Below are 22,618 nucleotides of genomic sequence, written 5' to 3'. Positions count from 1 at the left end.
TGCTCATGTAGGTTCACATATTGTATTTCTAAATTTTTTAATTCTATATATTTAGAGATAATAAGAAACCCATTTTCTATTCTTGAAAAATAATTGATATTTCTCTATTTCTAATATGTGTTTGTGGTATTAAAGAGAGTACCCTTCATTATGGAAAAAATTGAATATTGTACCTTAAATGATTTTAATGAAATCAATATATCTCTTCTTGACTTTTAATTAAAAGCATTTCTTTTTATTGGATTAAGAAAATGGAAAAATATATATGCATCAATGATGAATTAAAAGAATGAAATTAACTTTGTATTTAAAATGATTCTAATAAGCCTTTCAATTGAAAATATTAAAAATATATACTAAATGTAAACTCTATAGTACTCTCAAAACATAAAATCTATATTATACTTAAGATGACATTGACACCTCTATCTTGTACTTCCAATTGAAATATTCAATGAGATACTCGTATTTTTGTTTGATAGTCGAGAAATAATAGGGGCTGTAGAGCAACTTCCAACTAAGAAAAAACAAAACTGAAATTATCCACACGTCGATAAAAGCGAATTTTGAATCCTTTAAAATGCATGAAGATGATAAAGTCCCATTTGATGGAGAGTGCATGGAAAAATCAAATCTATCCAAAACTAAATCAGTGTTTTATACAAGTGATTCCCCTTCTGTAGACGTGGCCAGGAGCCACATAAACTTGCCACGTGAACCAGCTTGCTATACCATATGACTAGATTATCCAAACCGCAAAATAATCCGATGAAATCAGCCTTTTTCCTTAGGAGAAGAGGACGAGTATGCAATGGGCATATTTTCTCTTCTTTTCATCGTCATTCTAAATTTAACGTAAAAGTGGGAGCCCAATGGCCTTGGCCACTCTGCCACTCTTCAATTGCACCAGCTGGAAGCCCGACAATGGTAGATTATATGCCTCTGCTAAATTTAGACTCAATGTCAGAGCTACTCTGGCCGAGCCAAGGCCAGGGGAATTGACACAAGGCAACGTTAACAACAACAACAACAACAGTGAAAATATAGTGAGGAGTTTAGAGAGGAGTTTGAAGGCTCCACCTACCACTGGGAGAAATGGTGATGCAGAAGCGGAAGCGAGGGCTTTGGCCAGAGCTGCTGATGCCACGGTCTACGATCCTTCTAAATTAAATGACAAGTATATGAACCAGCCTCTTAAGGTAAGTTTTCCTTTTTCTGTGGATGTTGATTTTGTTTTGAACTGAATGCTTCTTGATTCTGAAATTGTAATAGCTTGGTTATAAACCCTAGATTTTGCAAAATGTTCAGCGAGAATAACAATTAAGGATTGTTTTTCTTTGTAATTGCATTTTTAGTCAACTGATTATTTCACTGGAGGCCATGGCAAATGTCAATTTGGGGAACAAGGCTTTTCTGTATATGGAAATTGGCATGATTTTGGGGGCTTCAAAGCAGGGGATTTTTAAATTATTTGTTGGCTTCACGTATATGAAAAAATCTAGAAACTTTATGGGCTTATATTTTGGTGTTTACTTAAGCAATTTAAGGAAACGCGTTGCAAATGTCAAACTGCCTATTATCTACGACAATGAACATGTGAAGTGATGATAGCCGAGAGCTGTTTTTCAATTGTCTCTCATTTATCTAAGACGATGGACTTGAAAATTGATGATATCCGAGACCTCTTGTTCAATTGTAAGCAGTTGGGTTAAACATCATTGTCTCATAGGTTCAAGTCATCTTAATGTCTCCCCAATAAGTCAATATTCATGTCACCTAGCTCCTAATATGTTTTTTGTGGACGAATTCGATGGTGAAAAAAATGTTTAGTTGGCACTATTTTATGGGATGAATTCATTACTTCTGCTACTTGGTGGTAAACCTTTGAGGCCCCGGATCATCCCAGAACCTTCCAACTTTTCTTTTCACATGTTCCTCCACACTCTCTGAGTAATCACTTTTCTTCGTTCCAAGGTGTGGATGCAACATGTTGTGAGCTTCTTCATCGGACACACAAAATATCAATGCATCTGAAGCCATAAAACAAAGTGGATTACATTGATGTGAATGATCCAGTTCATATTAGGTGGTAGGTGGTATACTAGAGAAGAAAGGTCTCTTTTTGTGTTTCACAACCTTTCCATATGCTGAAGAAATAGTTTGAATCCTCTCACCATGTGTAGCTCAGCTCAGCTTGGAGGCATTTACAATCAAGTGCTTCGCTAGTATGTAGCAGCTCTCGTTACAAAACTAGGATATTATAAAAGGAAGCATAAGGGGACACTTAACACTATGCTTATTTAGAATATCATAAAGATAACAAACTCACATAAGATACTTGGGGATGAGGGTGAATGTTCAAGGTTGGGGTTCCCTTGGGAGATAGTATGATAAAAGGTCATTGGAGAACATGTACAACATCAATGAGCTGTTTTTTCCCAGAGACCAGATACTGATGTTTCTTGTGTCAAAATACACAACTATAAACTGTCTGTGTGGAGGGCATGGAAGTACAGTCACGAGCTAAGGACAAAGAGAGCTTCTAATGCATAGATTTTCAATCTTGATAATACCAAAATCGTAGGTCAAGAATAATGAAATTAAGGTATTGTAGAATGATGAACTGCAAGGGAAAGTCATCAAGGGTCTCCTAGAGCATATGATTTTCTTTTGGAAATCAAAGAATATATATATATTGAATGATTGAATGGATCTTTAAACTATCATCTTGTAGAACCTTGACTCTTGATAGAGAAGTTAGACCCTTTGAGAGTTCAATATCTATGAAAATGGGAGGTGAGTGAGTCTGGACCAGGTCTTCACTTCACAACAAGGTAGTAACTGCATAATTACCATTATTTTTATCATCATTGTATCTACTTTGACAATCTCTTGTTGATGACATCATCAGGTCAATCCCAGTTGCATTTGTTTACAGCCACTATCTTTTCTCTCCTAGTTGATCATTTCAATTTTCGAACTATTAATTAATCTAAGATTGCCTGACTGACCTGCATGATGTCAGCCCACTTAAACAGAATCAAGCTAAAATAGTAATCCCAGCCAACAATGACCACATTGACTAGCACTTATCCTAATTGCCAACATACTTCCCAAGCAGAGCACAAGAAAGTAGGCAGAATTTGTACATTGACACCAACAGTTGTGTTAACCAAGTATGCAGTGATTTTCCCTTTTTGATAATTCAATTTTTAGGGTGCCGATAGGCTAGGAGGATGCCGGTATTCGTCACCCAAACCTTAATATGTTTCTTGTGGAGATAATTATTAGTAGTTCTCAAAAGGAAATTCAATTGTAAACTTAATATGTATAACAAAAAGATTCTTAAAGCCGTCTCACCACTGGGAATCGATCTTTGATTAGGCCCTTATCTTGATGGTCAAGGCTGCTAACTAACAAAAAAGATGTAATTTGATCTGGGAGAGAATTTTTGTTTTCAGTCTAATCACAAACTGCTTAAATTAGCTTATTCAGAAATTGGCAGCCTTAGAATTGAGATATGTGTAGCTCATAGTTTGCTACTTGACTCACCGAGTACTTGACAAAACAAAAATTTCTGATTTGGCAAAAAACTGAGCAGCTCAACTTTTTCTTTTATGCAAAATATAGCTTTGTTGGCTGAAAATTTTGTACGTCACTAACTACGACTTACAAAATTGTGACTTTAGGCAACATTTCACGAGATTTCTCTCTCCTCTCAGCAATTGGGGAAGTTCCCTTCTTACCGTAGGTGGCTTCAATAGGAACTTAACTAAAAATACAAAACTGATGGTTCTCTTGATCAATTCCTCTTTTTTCAGGAATGATTTGCCTACAACTCTAACTTTCCAACTTAACAAAAAGTGCTTTATTGCTACGATAATATCGGTGACCTCGCAATTGACATAAGAACAACACCAGGGGCAGCAGTTTACTTTTTATATTTTGTGAAACAAAAACAGGAACCTGAAGTCTCCTGCACTTGTCTCGAATGAAGATTCAAGCAGAATAACCAACAAGGCACAAAGTCTCTGAATCGATACCCTCAAATTCAATAACAACACTTACAATTGAAGCCAAAAGTCTTCAACTCTAAGTGATTACAGCCACTACTATCTATTACAATTTGCCCTCCTGTAGCACAGAGTTTTCAAAAGTTCAAATTGACTTTGAATGCAATAGGCAGCCCAAAGTTTGGATGATTAAATTCAAATCCCTCTTGATCAAAGCTCCAAAACTCACAATCAATATCGAGAAAATGTCATCACATAACACCTTGAAAACAAGTTGCCTCTTTTATTGATAGCAATTTAGATTTACTTCCAAGCACATAGTCTTAGAGTACACACATAAATTGGCCGATTTTTCTTGCCTTGCTAAAAGATGATTACTTACAATGAGCTCTCTCTTTTATATAGGAAAATAGGAGAGAGAAAGGTGGAGGGAAAGGGAAAATCCTCAACCATCTTGACTTATTCTCTAACTAACTAATTTGACTTATTCAAAGTTGCATGGCTAATGCAGTTGCAACTTGACTACATGAGCTGATTGTACAGGGACATGTTACTTGTACTTACAACATAATTGCTCTTTGACATGTAATCCTCCTACTGCTATTCTACTTAAAGCATATGAAAACCTGATTTGAAGTATTCACATGGTATTAGCCAACTCTCCAGACTTTCGCAGCGACTTGTGTACATTGCAACATGTAGTTCACCGGTGTGTTGTGAGATCATTGTAACCTTCCTTAAGTATGCATGCTGCTCCAAATATTTCTTTGTTACAAATCTCCATTTGATTTTGTAGATTCTTCAATGAATACTTCCAGCTTGCAAATGTATCCAACACACCGATGTTGAAGTCATCCACTTCAAGTTGTAAGCGGATGGTCTCTACGAACTCAGTGAGAACATCTTCTTGATTCTTGAGTTCATTATCTTCAGTGATGATTTCGTATGATAAACCTCTAAATGCCTCTCTGATCATGCTTTCTTGGTTAGTTATCCTGGCTACTGCTGCCTTTGCATCTTTTACAAGTCCTTGTAGTAATTATGGTACATTTCAACAAATGTGATGACTCCGTACTCACACAAGACATCTAAATCAATGTCTATCATGTTGTTCCAGGCACCAAGATTCTGTCCAGCAATTGGAGTTGATGATTGAGTGACTTGAGAATGTCATTCAATCCAGCAATAGTCTTTTTCCCTTTCGCTGGTGTATTTTCTGTTGACATTGTTGAATGGTGTGCCTGCACAATCGTCACATGAAAATTCCATAGTGTATGAACATCATCATATGAAGGGTCCATTAAAAACTTGGGTGTGTCAAAACACAAATTCGAGCAAGGTATGTATAGGGCAAGAAAATGGAATGGTTAGGGACAAGGAATGAGCAAATGGGTCAAGCTTAGGTTCACTAAAAAAAGGCTAGAATAGCCAAAAACGTTTTTTTTTGAAGTGGATTGCATTTGCGGACAAAGAGCTTTAAAATGTGCAAATGAGGAGTGAAGTGTAATGAAATGGAAACATAGCATGCTTTAATAGGCATAAGTCATGCTCTGTAACCGACAAGCATGTGGGGAATTCTTTTTCAACCATAGGGCAGCCATATGGAGGTTCACGGAATGCATATTGGTGGGACTTGCACTTGCACTTGCATTCTAATGAGGTAAAAAGAGGGATTCCCTTCCATATTAGAACGAGATTTTATCCCTGACTTCATATACAAGTAAATGGGACCTTGCATATGCAACTTGAAGAAGAAGATAGAAGAAAAAGAAGAGACAACGTATATACAAAATCATGCAAATCTGAAAATGTAAATTGAAAAGCTTGCAATAAGAAAAACAACAAGACCAAAATGCCTTAAGGAAGAATAACAAGGAATCATACCCTTTTATCAAGAGGCAAGAGAAGTTGTTTTAAACACTTGTGACAAATCTGAAAATGCAATTGAAGAGATTTCTTGGATCTAGAAAGATTGCAAGATGAAGTGTTAAATAGACTTCAAATCTGGATTCAATCCTTGCAAGAGATGAGTCAAAATCCGTAGCTTGCCAAGTGTAGGAAGTTACAGCAAAAAGCTTTATCATTTTAGCAAGGTTGCATGGGTACTCGTACCCACACCCCTGGTACTCGTACCCACGTACCCAAGTACCGGGTACACGTATCCCACGTACCGGGTACTCGGTGGAGAGCATCATAGCTAAGGACCTTGATTAAGATTCTGATTTTTCTTTTTGGTTTTTTGTTTTTGTATTAGCTTGTTGTTTATCAAACTTAATTCAATACCAAATCAGTTTGAAACTTTGATACTCATTAACAATAAACTTTATCACTATTCAAGTTAAAAGTTTATCATTTGCAATATGTCATTGTCATATGGTTTAGGATCTTCTTGTTCATGTTTAAAGTCTGCCTTCTTTGTTATGCATCTAAGCATTTATCATGTATTATTATTTCAAACATATAGCAAATCTGAAACTGAAAACAGTACATTACATTTGCAAACTTTATCACTGTTCTTGTTTTGAAAAACCATCGTCATGACTCATAAAATCAGATTTTTTATAAATATAAAAGTGTAATTTTTAAGTTTGACATACCCAAGTACCTCCATCCCCAATTATGAAAAATACTTTAAACATTCAGCAATAGCATATATATATATATATTTGACTTATGGCTTATATTTTCAAATTTCTTGTTTTGAATGCTCAATGTCATGACTCATGACAGATATTTTGATTTTTATATTTTTTATAAAATATTAATTATATAGAAAAAATTAGGCTTACACACGTACCCCCGTCCCCTATTTTGAAAAATATGCGTACCCGTACCCGCTCCCGTACCCGTTCCTGTTCCCGTACCCACGTACCCATGCAACCTTGCATTTTAGCAACTGTTTTGACCAAGCAATGTGCAACATGCAAAGAATTTGGAAAATGGCATTCAAAGCATATCAGGTGATTTAAGAGACTTGAATGCAAGCTAGAAAGGATAGGAAATGCTTTCAAACTTACCTTGATCCAAACACTACTTGTTAATGGTGCAAATTGCTCAAAACTAGGGCATTTTTGAGCAAAAGCGTGCCTTAGATTGGCTGATAAATGAAGAAAACACTCAAAAATCTCCCTCTGTGAGTAGCCCAATGTGTTCTTTGGGTGATTTTAGGCAAAAATGACCTATAGATCATCAAAAATGACTAAGAAATGAGTTTTTGGAGAAAAATGCCCCAAAAAATGAGTTGTGAGAGCCAAAACAATGTGTTTTAGGACTAAAAATCACCAGTTTAAGGTGTTTGATTAAAAAGGCTCATATTATGAAGTAAAACACTTTTTAGTTGCATTTACATGTTTTAAAAACATATGCAATGGCTGAAAAAAATCACCACTATGAGTTTTTGATTAGTAACTTAGTGCAAAACACACTTTTGGGAGACATTTACATGTTGGAAATACATGTAATTGAGCCCAAAATCACCACTTTGCCTCAATTGAGGATTTAATTCATTAAAAATGTGTTTTTAAGAGCCATTTACATGTTGGGATGATATGCAAATGGGTTAAAATTTGCCATTTTGCCTTGGCTCACTTATAAGGCTCAAAAACATATTTTCAAACACATGAGTCCCAAAAACACCACTTTTGATTAAGTTTTGTGGAAACAGGTTTACTTTTATCACATACACATGCGATTGGGTCCAAAATCATCACTTATGTCTAAGTTAAGTGAAAACTCACTTTAGACATGCATTTACATGTTATAAAAACATGCTATTTGATTTAAAAAGTCCATTATGTGGTAATTTTAAAAGATGTATATGCAATGGGTTAGAAACACCCCCATTTAAATGCATTAATATATGTAAAATAAACTTATACATGCAAAAACATATGTAAATGGGTTAGATTTTGTCAGTTACATTAAATGCATATTAAAAACCCACTTAACACATTAAAATGTGTTATTTCATTGAAAAAGTCCTTTTAAATCAATGTTGGGACTTATATTTTATTGGAAGTAGGTTTTCACATAGTAATTTGCATGTTGATATATGCAATGAGTAATAAAAACCCCACTTTTAAGCATTTAAGTTGTCTTATGTAATTAAATCTAACATCTAACTATAGTTTATAATAAAGTAACATGAAAAATAGTCTTGAAATAGACTATTTTCATAAAACATAAAAAACTATGGTTAAATCAACTCAGAATGAGTTGAGATTTTAAAATGGATCGCAAAATTCTGTTTAGATATTAAATATAATTTTATATCGTGCAATTGCCAATAAAAAGCCCACTTTTATGAGGTTTTTAATAAAAATATGCATCTGACCTGAAAAACCCCACTTTTTCCCCTATAACTTGAGCTAGACTACTCCGATTTGGACCTAAGTATTAGAGAAAGACTAAGAACCGGACTCTTTGATACATGGTCTAAGCATTACCACTAAGTTCAGAATTGAGCATTAATGATTTCCCTTATAATTTACATCGGTTTTCTGATTATGGTTATATGAAATTACTGTTAAGTCAGTGTAGATCTGATTCCCAGATTGTTGTTATGTATATCTAAAAATAATACCTCAATGCTTATATTTGTTTATTGTTCTACAGGATATATTTGCAAAAATACTAGCCAAGAATGAAATAACATACAAACTTACATTACTTGCTGTAATGGTCAACCTGCTTCTGTAGATTGCCAGCGATCCCAGATAATTATACAAAATGGAGAATAGAGATGTCCCATTGGCTGCTGAGCGTCAATCATCTCCCTTCATCCCTCCATTGCTGATTTGGTAATGTCCTTATATAATATTACCCATGGGAGTGATAAGTCACATGGCAAGAGATATACCCTGTGCCAATCGATAACAGCTTCATGGCATATTGGTTAATTTTCATATTTAGTACTGACTCACTATTTCTTTTTCTATCTGATTAACCACCATTCCTTATTGATTCTCCATAGATCGACAATATGCTCATTGATGGGTCTCTGACATGTCTCATTTTCTGTTTTGTAGTTACTCCAAACTATTCCTATTTCTAATCGATTATTCTTTATACAGACAACGCTGGTTTTGGTCAAGTCTTTAATTCTCTAACACTGATACTGATGCAGACTCTTGACAGCTTACTAGGAATCAATAGATTCTACTTAACTTCGGACTGGTATCGAGCCTTTGATTAATACCATTGTTGATGAATCATTGCTTACATGTCTCTTAAATCCTAATCATTAACTCTTAGCATAGATTGTGATAATGCAATTGTTATTCTTCATTGGTTATGATATAGACAATTTTCTATCACCTCCTCATGATTAGTGACATGGACATAATTGCTAGATCTCAACTGCTGTTATCATAACACTTGGTAGTCACCTATATCTTTGTCTGATTTATACCTTAAACAATTCTCACATAATGGCTGTCCATGATGTGTAGTATACTAAAATCAATTTAATGTTGATTATCAATTCACTTGCATTTTTGTCTCTTAGAAACCTAACAAAATTGTAATTATATTGTATTATTTATTTAGTTATATTTAATTGTATTATTGTTTGTTTTTAAAATTTTGTTATTATTATTTATTATTATTAACTCTTATTTCAGAATGGGGATATTACATGGCTACAAAATGTGCCAAACGAGTGTTGAAGATTGTAGTTGCGATAGAGATCTTTATCTCTGATTTTGCTATATGCTGAAGATGAGAAAATATACCTATATGTGTTTACAGCTGGAAAAGATATTCAAGATATTTATTTAAGATAATATAATACGAAGAGACATGAGTTATGTATCATGTGAAGAGGCACACGTTTGGAAATATGAAGACTTGTTTTTAGACATTGAAGAGACATTTCGTTATGAGATGAAGTCTCTTAATTCTTTATAAATATTGTATACAGTGGAAAGCATTGTACTTGGACATTTTATTATCAATAAAAGTGATATTTTTCCTAGTGTGGCTGGGTTTTTCCCTTCAATGTTGAAGGGTTTTACCAGGATAAAGGTCTAGTGGCTTTTTTGTGCCTAGTTTTCTTTATTTTTGTTATCATATTTCTGGGCTAAACATTAACATAGTATCAGAGCTATTTTGATAGCAGCATTTAAGAGATCTTACTCTCAGTGAATTCTTGTTATTATTCGATGTCTTCTTCTATCTTCTTTTTTCTTTGCTACGTCTTGTGGATTACCTTCATAGACTTCTTCAGTATTTTGTCCTGCAACTTACTTTTGGCTGCTGTTAGTGTATTTCTTTGCTCAGAGTGTGATGAGTTTTGTTATTCCAGCTTAGCTGCAAGGTATCTTTCTTCATCTTATTCTTATTTGAAAATGATGACTTGGCATCTTGGATTTGGTGGCTCCGTAAGCTATATATTGGCAAACATTTTAATATGTGCAATCTGTCTTCATGTGATTTATTCATAAGGCGAGACATGTAACACCACTGTGTATTGTGAAGGAAAACAAAGAGTCTTTCCTCACTCTTCTGATTATTTTGTCATCAATCTTTATTTCTGCTGGTCCCGTATGGATGCAGATTCTTCTCCTGCATTCTATTTTGAGCGAGTTTTTTTTCTTAGTCTGTGGCATTATATCTTTGATATATGATATATGTCTGTATCAAAATAGTTCAATGTGTTTTTGAAGGACGAAAATTTATAATGGGAGACATAATTTACATTGAATTTGTGATGATCATCAGTGATTTCTGTCTGAATTCAATTTGAGCAATGATTTAGCGGGAACGGGGATTTGGTCGGAGGCTTTGGCTGATTGACATTCATTTCATCATGGCCCCTGTTGTATGATGTAAATTAGTCGATGGATGGGAGTTCTTTTATTGTGTATGCATGTGCGATCATTCTCAAGCAACGATATATTAAAAAATATGGAGTCTTTGCCTGAGCTTAAAGTATATATTCTATTTAGTCCTGTTGCTTTCATGATTTATTATCGGGATCATTCTTGTAGGATAATATATGTTTGTTTATCAGAACTATGTGCCGTGTAGAGCATTTATTCTATTTTTGTTGCTAATTCTTTCTATCATTCTCGAACCATAGTCTTATTTATTTTCTTCCTGTTTTCAGCTCTTGTTCTAGTAGGCAATCTGGTTTCATTATCAGATATGTTTCTTCTGTCCTTTAAGGGGTTGATTCATATGTTATAAGAGCTTCCTATAGGTCAGGGTTCTTCTCTCACATATTTATCAGTGGCATTAATTTTTCTGTCTTTGTATTCACGTAAGTTTGTGAGCTCTGTATATTATTGCACTAGGTAGAAGTGCTGAGTCATATATTTTGTTGTGTTTCAATTTTGGAATTGTTCTGAGCAAGATTATTGTGCTAAATCTGAGAATCATAGCATTTGTAAATCAGTCTGTTTTAATCAGAGAGTCTATGAGATTTATTGATTGGAAGTGTTGAAGACTCCAGTCATAAGCAAGTACTGTGATATTAATTTTTAATAGCTAAATAAGGGAACCATCTTTTGGTGGGCCGAGATCATTCTCAAGGAAGATTAGACTTCAAAGAGATAAATATTTTTGAATAGTTTATGATATTACTCTTCATGATAGGTTGACTTTACCATTGACCCTTCTTAGTTGCAGGATGCATCAAGAAGTAATGAGATGATGAAAAATAGGAACAATTGCTTGTAGTATGAGACTGAATTGATGATATAGAAAACAATATTTTGAGCTTCAGAGGGAGGCTATGTGATAGAGGGAGATGTCTAATGTGGCAGTGTAACAATTGGAATCAGCTATCTTATAAAAGCTGTCCCTGCTGAGAGGGAGTCTTTGTTGAGAGAGAATCTCAGTCATTCTTATATATGTTGTTAATGCATTCTTCTCTGGGAGAAGCCAAAGCCCTCGTTCCACTCCCTATGAATAGGTATGGTGGACCACCTTCTGCAAGTAGGCATGGTGGAAATGAATTCTTCTCTGGGAGAAGTCTGAGGTGAAAGTCCTCGTTCCACCCTTTGCGAGAAGGTATAGTGGGCCACCCTTTGTGAGTAAGGCATGGTGGAAATGCATTCTTATCTAGGAGAAGTCTGAGGTGAAAGCCCTCATTCCACCCTTTGCAAGCAGGTATGGTGGACTGCCCTCTGCAAGTAGGCATAGTGGAAGTCATGTGTATAACTCCATGACTTTAATTTTATGTTCTTATAAAGAAACTATGGTGAATTTTATTATGCTAGGATAACATGTTTTATGTGAATTTATCATTGACATCTTTGTTTGCAGCTGTGTGCTTACCATACAAAATTAGATCTTTATCTCTGATTTTGCTATATGTTGAAAATGAGATAATGCTTATATATCGTGTTTATAGTTGGAGAAGATATTCAAGATATTTATTGAGATAATATAATATGAAGAGACATGTGTCGTGTCATGCATTTGAAAATATCAAAAAACTTGTTTTTAGAAATTAAAGAGACCTTCTGTTGGGAGATGGAGTCTCTTAATTCTTTATATATATTGTACTAAGTGGAAAGCATTGTACTTGAACATTTTATTATCAATACAAGTGAGATTTTTTTGGTGTGGCTAGGTTTTTCCCTTCAAAGTTGAAGGGTTTTCCTAGGATAAAGGTCTAGTGTCTTTTGGTGCCTATTTTTCTTTATCACTGTTATCATAATTTCTAGGCTAAACGTTCACAAGTTTGGCGGGGGAAGCATCCCCAATAGGGTTGAGGGGTAGAGCTTGGTTCAAAATCATAGAGACCTTCATCGTGCACGTCATTTATATAATTTTTGAAAAGGAAAAATAATGCTTATAAACCCCCAAAACCAAATTTTTTGAAGTGTAACATGCCCAAGTAGGAATAAGGTTAAATTTTTTTCATCTTTATTCATGTTTTATGTGTTTTTTTGGAGAGATGAGTAAAATAGTCAAACTCATTAAGTATTTTGTATAACTTTGAAAAGCTCAGTATTGAAACTCCTATGATTAATCATTGTGAGTACCGGCCATTTGGAAAAACTTGTGAGTACTGAACAAATTGCAAAGTTTGCAAACAATGGTGTAATTGGATGAGTTCATTAAAATATCATAATATTCCATTTCTATTTGTTTTATTCACCTATATTTTAGTCAAGCATGCATTCTAAATTGCATAAACATTGTTTGGTTTTGTGAAGGAAACTATTGTGGGTATTAACTTTCCATAGCCCATAGATTGCAATTTATGTTTTCAGGAAAATCGTGTTTATGAATTTTAAGATTGATGTTTTGAATCACACTCAATATTCATTATCAGGAAGAAAAATATGTTTAATTCAATTTAGTTAGACATTTTGGTTCTTGATGACAAATCATTGAGTGTGATTCAAAATGTAGATCTCAAAATTCACACTTTTTCCTGAAAAAATACATTGGAAAACTACTGGCCATACAACCTTGTTAAGTTTGTAAGATCGTTTTCTATAAATGTAATAACGCTACTACTTTGTGTGTGTTCCACATGTAGATTGAATGTTAAATAAATATGTGTAGAGGAGACATGTCTAATGAAGAGACATGTCTCTATGGTAAATTGAACTTAACTTAATAACCATTAGACAATCTTAACACAATGCATAATCATATCTCTATAATATTTATATTATATTATACTTATAATATATAAAGATAATATATAATATATCTATATAATTAGATACATGTGAGTTTGTCTAACTAGTGATTAACTAATAATCATAGAAGGATTATCTTTAGATTAATTCAATCCGTTTGAAGCTACAACATTAACACTCCCTCTTAGCTTGGGAGGATTATTATAGAACACATTATAGTTTCAAGCATATAGAGAGATATCATCTCAATATGATATTCTTGGAAAGAATGTTAACATATATCCATCAACTTAGATGTTATCTTTCCATATCATTTGAAGCATGATTTAACATGAAATATCAATCATATGATATTCATTACACTCATTCATGTGACATGAGCACTAGTATCAACATCTAGATACCTATCAACAAGAATATCACACTAAAACATGTATTAGAAGGATATAAGTTATGTGATTCCCGACACATTCTAGGACAAAAATTGAGTGTAGTCTATCAAATAACAAAATTGATTTCAGGGACAACAAAGTAGACTCCTACATTATAGGTATAATGATCTCCGACACATTTTGGGACATCAACTTAATGTAGTTCATCGTGATACGTTACTTATCATGATCTCCAACACATTTTGGGACAACAAGTTATTGTAGTCTGTTATGATAATAGATCAAGAGCTCAAGAACAACAATTTCAGTATCATGATTTTTGACACATTCGAGGACAACAATTTAATGTAGTCTATCATGATAGGTTTGTTATCTAATCTCCGATACACTTCAGGACAACAATTAAATGTAGTCTATCAGATAATAGTCATGACCTCTATCATGAATAGTATCATGATCTTTGACACTTTGGGACAACAACTTAATATAGTCTATCATGATATGTTTGTTATCATCATCTCCAACACTCCAAGACAACAACTTAATGTAGTCCTTGGTTATAACAGGTCAAGCCATTGTTAAGATCGCCACCTTACAATAGCAACCTCACAAACACATCAATGAAAGATCGTCACCTTTCATGACGTTTTCCAACAAAACTATGTAGTAACTCACTTAATATCCACCATTAATCACATTAGAAGGTGGAACAAGGTCTTTCACCTTAACTTCTCTCTTATAGAGAAGAATGTATTACAAATAATTTCACTTCAAACTTTTCTTTCATAGAGAACTCATTAGCAAGGAATTGCACCTCGAAATTCTCCCTTTGAAGAAAGATCCTTGGAAGTCAGATCCTCTAGCTACTCCCTTAGAGGCTCTCTTTGTCCAAGGATGCCTATGATAAACTGTCAATCTCCCTCTGAATTTGATATCAATCTTTCGACTTTCTAGTGGCAAATTGTTACTTCCTCATGATGTACATAGGGGTAGGCCTATCAAAATCATGCAGTCATACACATGTATTTTTAGACTCCCTCTAAATATCAATCTTCTACGCTCCTATGTTGCCTTTAAAGAAGTGTCATACTCCCTATTAATGGAAGAGTGGTTTGTTTAGATTTTATTTCATAGTCCTAGATGTTATTACCCACAAAGATCCCTTGAGGAATATCCTTGCACATCAAAATAAAAAATACCTCCATATACGCATTTGTTAAACAATAGGAATGAAACATTGGTTATTATGCCCGCCCCGCCCCCCCCCCCCCATGATGTAAAATTCCCACTCTTAAATTGTTGAACAACTTTGCATTACATCAAATATAGCAAACTTCACTTTGGCTAAAGGCTTGGAGAAAATGTTGGTTGCCAGATCTTTAACAATAATGTACTTTGAATGAATAGTATTCCAAGTATCCACGTACAATTTAGGCATTTGAGTTAAGACAGTTTAGTCCGCACATGAAACTTCATCTCCTGAATCATAATCCTTTGATTGCTAAAATCCATTGATCATTGGGGAATCCATCTTGACATGGTCTACTCCCTTTAAATAAATATGATTAGGATCCTCAAAAGTCAATTGAAATTTCTTTTTGTTCTTTTTCTTATTCACCAAATATTTAATGGGTTTTCTGAATCAACGAACCTCCAAATTCCCAAATTTCACTAACATCAATTTATTTGTTGCCATGAGTGCCAATAGACACATAGATACCCCCAATCATATATATAGTTCTTAGTGCAAAAGCTTGTGTGGCCTGATATGTTCAATTTAACTATCATTCACTGATTAATAATGCCCAACACTATTTTATTGTCTTAAATTCATAGCATTTGTTCATCATAACAATTGCAGACATAAAAATATTGAATCAAAAAACTTGATAATAAAAGTTGGCTCTCTTGATAGTATCAAGTCAGGAGGGAAATCACAAGTAAGGAGTTGTCGATCTTCTCTTCTCTTCTTATGCTTGTTCCGCAAAATAGCTAAGAGGGTTACTTCCAACAATATTTACCTGAATCATATTGCCTTATTTTCACTTCCACTAGTAACTCTTTTGGCGCAAACATTATATTAATTACATGAGCATGGAAATTTATGGATGCATACACCTAACTAGTTGATCCCTATCAAATACATAACCATTTATTTGACAGCGTTAGTTGGTCATCATTGCGTCCCAATCATCTGTTGTCTTGCATTTTGTCACCACAAAATGTAGGTAATAGTTCAGAACTTTTTCAACTTAGTTTTGCATTTCTCTGAGTTTAGTTCATTATTTAATTGGTTGGTATTGATAAACTAATCAACTCCAATTAATATAATGAATCCTTTTACTAAAGACTTTCGTCAAGTCTTTTTCGTTTTTCTGTTTGTCGAGCCTATGCTTGATTTTTGAGGCCTTTAACGTCCTTTCTTTCTTTTTTAGTGTGTGTTTCTTGGTTTTTAGTCCTTTGGTTTTCCTCAATTCATTACTTTCGGTTTCCCCTTCGATTTGATCTAACTTGGGGCTTAATTGGAGTTGTCAGTCAAAAGATATGGCCATTTTAGTGCCCAAAAAGTGGACCTTTTTGATGCAATTGAATGAATTAAAAATATCATGTTATATTTTTAATTTGACATTCACTTTTTGAAAAATATAACTTAAATTCACTTTATGTTATGTTTTTAAGTTACTTTATCAATTAAATTTTCACTTAAAGTAACTATAGTGCACTTTATATTATATTTTTAAGTTGATTTGCTTTTTGATTTTTCACTTAAGTGACTATATTAACTATATAGCTCAATTTAATTTTTGACATTTAAATCAAATGCTCTAGTAAATATTACTTTTTAAATTTTATTTACACATTATATTGTTAATATGATAATGTAAATATAAATGTGTAAATATAGTTTATGTCCCACTTAAGTAATATTTTATCAAAATCAAATTGACATGTGCTTATAATTATCACTTGAATGTGTAAAATCACTTAAAAGTGGACCTTTTTGTAAAGTTCTTTACCAGATTTCAAATTCGTGGCTTGCTGATGCACAATTTTATTATAGGAATGTGTAATGTCCCCGATTTTGGCAAGTCAACACAGTGGATGGAGTTAGCTCATCATAGTGACCCTCGTAAGCTGACAAGGTGTTTTCGGGGTCTTAGTTGTGGACTTACTATTTTTTAGTAAGTCTATTATCAACAATTGCTATTTTTAGCACTGCAATGGGTGGCTTCAGCAGTTGGTCGTCACTTGCAATTAATAAAGTAATAAATTGCATGAGTTCTTATTTATTTATTAATCATTGAGTTGCATTATTAGAGTAATGTTTTTATTATTATAATAATGACTTTGAAAGATATATCTTAAAAGACGAGTTGGAAAGTTTCTAGTGTAGAGTTTTAGGGAAACTCTGGCCAACGATTTTTATAAATAAGAGCTCATTTCATTGAGAAAAGCACGCTTGATTATTTATTTGATTTTTGTGCCTCTGTGGCTTTTTCTTTGGTTTTGAACTGTATGCCCTTGCTGATGTATGAGGGTTGGAAATTCTAAGATTTGCATTTGCAATTTAGCTGCTGAGGTATAGCTAAGATTGCCAAACTTCTCTACTGCTTATCACTGCATTTGAGACGTGTTTTTCATTCCACTGTTGAAGTATAGTGGATTTGATATTAGCTAGATATTTTCCTTACTGTACCATACTAAGATTCTTCTATTGTGTTCACTGTGGCTAAGGAGACAAACATTTAGGAGGTTAATTAATTGCTATTGTTGGCAATTGAGGAGAGATAGAATTGGTTATATTGACAGCTGAAAGTGTCATTCTAGAAATACATGTGGTATTGGGTTTCAAATTGGACATTGCATAAGTAGTGCAAGTGGTTTGTGACATTGAGTAGCTAGCAAAGTGCCAAGTAAACCTTCTACAATAATGTGGGTAACCCGTGAAGCCACATTGATATCATACGTCCTTGATTACTGTTGTCGTTTGTATTTGGGACCAGAATTCACCACGTTAGGTATTGGGCATGAAGTCTATAGCTGCGTTTGGAATTGGAGGTGGCAGCCATTGAGTATTGGAGCCACGTTGAATACATTCTTGCTAATGGGGAGGCACCTGCAAACATATACAACAAACAAGTTCTTGTTAAGCATTGTAATTTGGATAATAAGTTTGCTCATAGAAACTTGTCTTTCCTTTACAATAAATTTTAATAAATTTGGAGTTGTGTTATGGTAATAGTATTCCCATTTGTGTTAGTATATAATCTAAAAGAATTCCTTAAGGATATAGTTTAAAATAAAACAAAGAAAAAAGAGGAATTTGTGCATTGGCTGTCTAAGACTTGTAGAGGAAAACCAAGGGTTATTACAGAATGATCATTGTTGACAAAGGATAGATTCGCTCCAGAATCTGTAGAAGTTAGTACAGAAATAACAAAGATAATATTATATTCTTGAACTTGATATGTCCTTTGATCCTTTGATGTTCTTGCATTAATTGATTTCTATCCTTGTTTACTTGGGTAGATCAAGTGTACATATCACACAAGGTTGTGATGGTGAATGGTCATGTCTTCGAATGGAGACATGGACATTCACAATCACACCAGTGCGGTGTAACTAATCATGCTCAATATGTTTACAGACTTAACACAAGTCTAACAATGTATTACTAATCATAATGACCGCAACCCGATATAAAATATAGATCGATAGTGATCTAAAATCGAAGGAATCAGAAATAAGTTTCTATCATGCCTTAAATGATCTCATAAAATGTATATATGATCGTCGGTCCAACTATGTATGGATTCACATACAACAATGATACGTATGCATATATATACAATAGTATGTGCATCATATTGTTGTACATATATAAATATGTATGCTGATCATAGTTTTGTTAGATCGAAGCTACATGCTTTAACACTTTTTCATGTCATTACATGTAAAAATCACTTGAAAGTGGACCTTTTTCATGCCATTACATGTAAAACTCAACTTAAAGTGTAAAATCACTTAGAAAATGGACCCTTTTGATGCCATTGCATGTAAATTCACTTAAAATGTGCAATGACATCAAAAAGATGAGTTATATGTGTTATATACATATGCACCAAAAAGGTGAGCTTTTGCCTTGAGTTGCATATGCAACTTAAATATGTCTTTACACCAAAAAGATGAGTTTTTGCACAAAAGACATGCATTTTCACTTTCCAAACCCCTTTTTGGGCAAAAAACACATTTTTAAAACATGCTTATGCACCAAAAAGTGCGTTTTTGCATTGGAAGAGCCCATTACATGTTTTTAAAACATGTAATGGCCTTCAAAAGGTGCGTTTTTCTTCATTACATGTTTTTAATATACGCATACACCTCCAAAAGTTGTGTTTTGCATTGGAACACATGTATTTGGTCCTCCAAAACTTATTTTTGAAGAAACTTCATGTGTGTGCGCTTCAAGAACCCGTTTTCACTCCAATGCTTGGATTTGATCATGGAATGATTCAAAAATCTCAAGGAGAAGAGGCATTTTTGCATCCTTTGGCATTCCCATGCTATAGATGATTGTTTTTATGCTAAAAACGATTTCATTATTATGATTTTCAGTCACGTTTTTCTCCAAAAATGTTCATTTTAGAGTGATTTAAATCACGTTTTGGCAAGGAAAAGAGGTGTTTTTGCATTTTCATTTGTTTGCAATACACCAAGGATCACATTTTTGCATTTGGAAGTGAAAAACGACTTGTAACATGCAAATATGAGACATGTTTTTATCCAAAAACGTCCCAAGGACATTTATTTGCCAAAAATGTTGAAGTTGGGAGCATTCTTAGGGCACGTTTTTGGCATTGTGCATTAGAAACGCCTCATTTGCTGCCTCTTGCGGATTCCTCTAGCAAAATTTGAAAAGATTTAAGTTTATTAGAGAATTTTTCAATATTGGAGCTTTCCTTCATTTGTGGCACATAATCATCATGTAAGTGGACATTTTCCTTCTTGCTAATAATTTTGTACTTATCTTGCTGATTTTATGCATGTTTTAGCTTGATGTTTTACACTTGTTGATTTTGTTGCCATGGAAAGTGTATGTTTCCTTTGAAAATGATGAAATGGTTTATTTTCATGTTTTTGGTTTTTTCCAAACTCCAAATTCGAAATTGCATATTGAAGTGCTTTGTTTGTTGACATGTTTGAGTCATTTGCCAAAGGCACATTTTTCTTTTGAAATTTTGTGTTTTGTGCGTTTGCTTTTGGTATCTCTCTATTTTGGAGAAGTTGCAAGTTCTTTCTCAAGAACTTGGTCAAGTTTCATTTCACTCCACCTTCCATTTCATGCAAAAGCATCATCACATTCCATTGTCATCTTTCATGTCACAACACTTTTCATCTCATTCGTCAAATGTGATTACATGTATTTCATCTCATTCATCATCTGCACATGAATGTAATTTCATTTTACACTTCCATTTTCACTCATCTCAATTTCCGCATCCAATCGCATGACACGATTATATGAAAATTCTTTCATGTAATTGCATCTCTGAAACCTGTTTTTGACCAAAAGTCACTTTTTAAAAGTAAAAAATGTCATGTGCATGTTTTCTCATGTACCTTGACTTCACCTTTCCACAAAGACATCTATAAAGTTCACTTCACTTCAAATCACATTGCATTTCCATCTTTCCATATGCACTTACCCTCCATGAGCAAAATACATGTCATTTCACTTCCCGTATCATTATGCATTTCATCTCATCCGTCATCCACACTTACATGTAAGCTCATTCTCCACCTGTCATGCCCAAAATATCGGGGCAAAAACACAAGGAGTTTTTTTAAAATGTTAATTAATCCACTATGTTATCACAAACTACACTAAATAGGTTATTTGTCAACAAAGGATTAAAAGTGAGTTTTGTTTATTCTCAATAAAATGCAGAGTTGACATTCCAACCATACTGTATAGGTTCAAAACACTCAAATCAAGGTGTTATAAGAACACCGAGTTCGGGTTGACTAAACCCTAAATGTTGACTAAGTCAACCTTAAATTGACCCTTCCGTAAGTCACATTATTAATTTCACAAAGTTTCGTAGGTTCTTTTAGGTTATCGAGTTATTTCATATTCATTTGGTGTGTCCGTTCAATTTCCTTGGTGAACCAGTTTGCATCATATCATAAGTTGGTCTATCCCCTAAGTACTTGATCTTGTTTATAATTATACTTTAATTTAAATAGTTAAATCATTATTATTCGTCATTTGATTTATTTACAACATTCACATCATTTTAAAACATAACCCCAATCATCTAGACAAGTTATCTAGTTAACTATGACTTATAACACTTAGATCGTTATATTAATACTAACTCGGTAGCACCTAATAACCAAAACATTAATAACATTAAGAATTATATTTAATTAAGAATTTAGTTCAAATAATATAATAATTAAATCAATACTCTATGATAAATTTGATTATACCTTTACTCATATAATGAAACATTAGACCACTTCCGAATAAACTTCTCTCTACTTCAACTTTAATATTACATCGAAAGATTAATAACTCATGCACGTTAAAACAATTAATTACATATGATATGTATTCAAATGTAAATCTACAATTACAATGTCCTATCAATTCTCCTAATCCAACATCTAATCTCCAAATAATAACTCTTAATTATCCTAATCCAAAACTTAGTAAAACTCTTTTTCAAAATAAAATTACCTTTATTACTCCTATACTAATCCTTATTAACATAATACTAACATTAATATTAATTCTAAAATAATAATATTAAAAAAAAGGGGACTAAATGCTAACTTTATTAGTACAAATATAACTCTAAATTATTTACTAATCTATCAACTAACATACTAGTTTAAACCTAACTACTAACGACCTCTCAACATCTAACACCTACCCCTATCCTCCCATTACCCAAGGAATTCCCACGCTGCCCAAGGCCTTATTTTGCTGCCCAAGGCAGCAGCCTTTCCCCCCTCACTTGTTTTGAACAAAATATCCCATGTTGAATAAAGCAAGGGAGGATGAGAGGTAAAAAGGTAAGTGTGAATTTTTATTTTCATTTTATAGTTTTTTTTTCTTTTATGTGTTTGACTTGCTTTGCTGCCCAATAGCTACATCCAAACTCAAGTGGGAATGTTAGAAGATGTGGGGTGATGTCATCATCTTGGAACGCATGCAAGGGGAAAGTTTGCTTTTTTTTTTTGATTGATTTAAACATGGAGAGTTATGTTGTAAAGTTTGTTAGGTGAGGGGGGAGAGGGTAGAATATTATAGGTGTTAAATTTAAATGTTTAATAACATAGATATATTCTTGTTTAGGATTTTATAAATATAATAACAAACTTCAAAATATGAACTGTCATATACTTTTGAAAATTAAATATTTTCCCATACAAAAGACAACATCTTGTAGGTGCTTTTATTTTCTACTTTTTTCTTTTGGAAAATATTTTTGTGAGAGCCTTTTTAATAAAATGGGTTTTGTAGTTAATGTATCAACCTAGGTCTATTTATATGGTATATTTCTATTTCCTTATGGGTTGGGGTGATTTATAAGGTAGAATG

The 22,618-nt window shown here is 33.5% G+C and overlaps 1 protein-coding gene across 1 annotated transcript in view; it reads left to right on the top strand.

Moving 5' to 3' along the window:
* The first annotated feature begins 730 nt into the window (after positions 1–730).
* The window catches only part of LOC149563958 (Protein kinase superfamily protein), a 140,413-nt gene continuing 118,525 nt past the window's right edge, over positions 731–22,618 (top strand). The window contains exon 1 of the mRNA XM_089827063.1: positions 731–1,199. Within this exon, the coding sequence (XP_089683189.1) occupies positions 873–1,199 (327 nt within the window). The 5' untranslated portion in view covers positions 731–872. The remainder of the gene's footprint in view (positions 1,200–22,618) is intronic.

The sequence above is a fragment of the Cupressus sempervirens genome, chromosome 4 (assembly GCF_028749045.1).
Source record: "Cupressus sempervirens isolate cs-2001-9-10 chromosome 4, ASM2874904v1, whole genome shotgun sequence".
NCBI classification, from domain to species: domain Eukaryota; kingdom Viridiplantae; phylum Streptophyta; class Pinopsida; order Cupressales; family Cupressaceae; genus Cupressus; species Cupressus sempervirens.
This window is presented reverse-complemented; position numbering and strand designations above follow the sequence as displayed.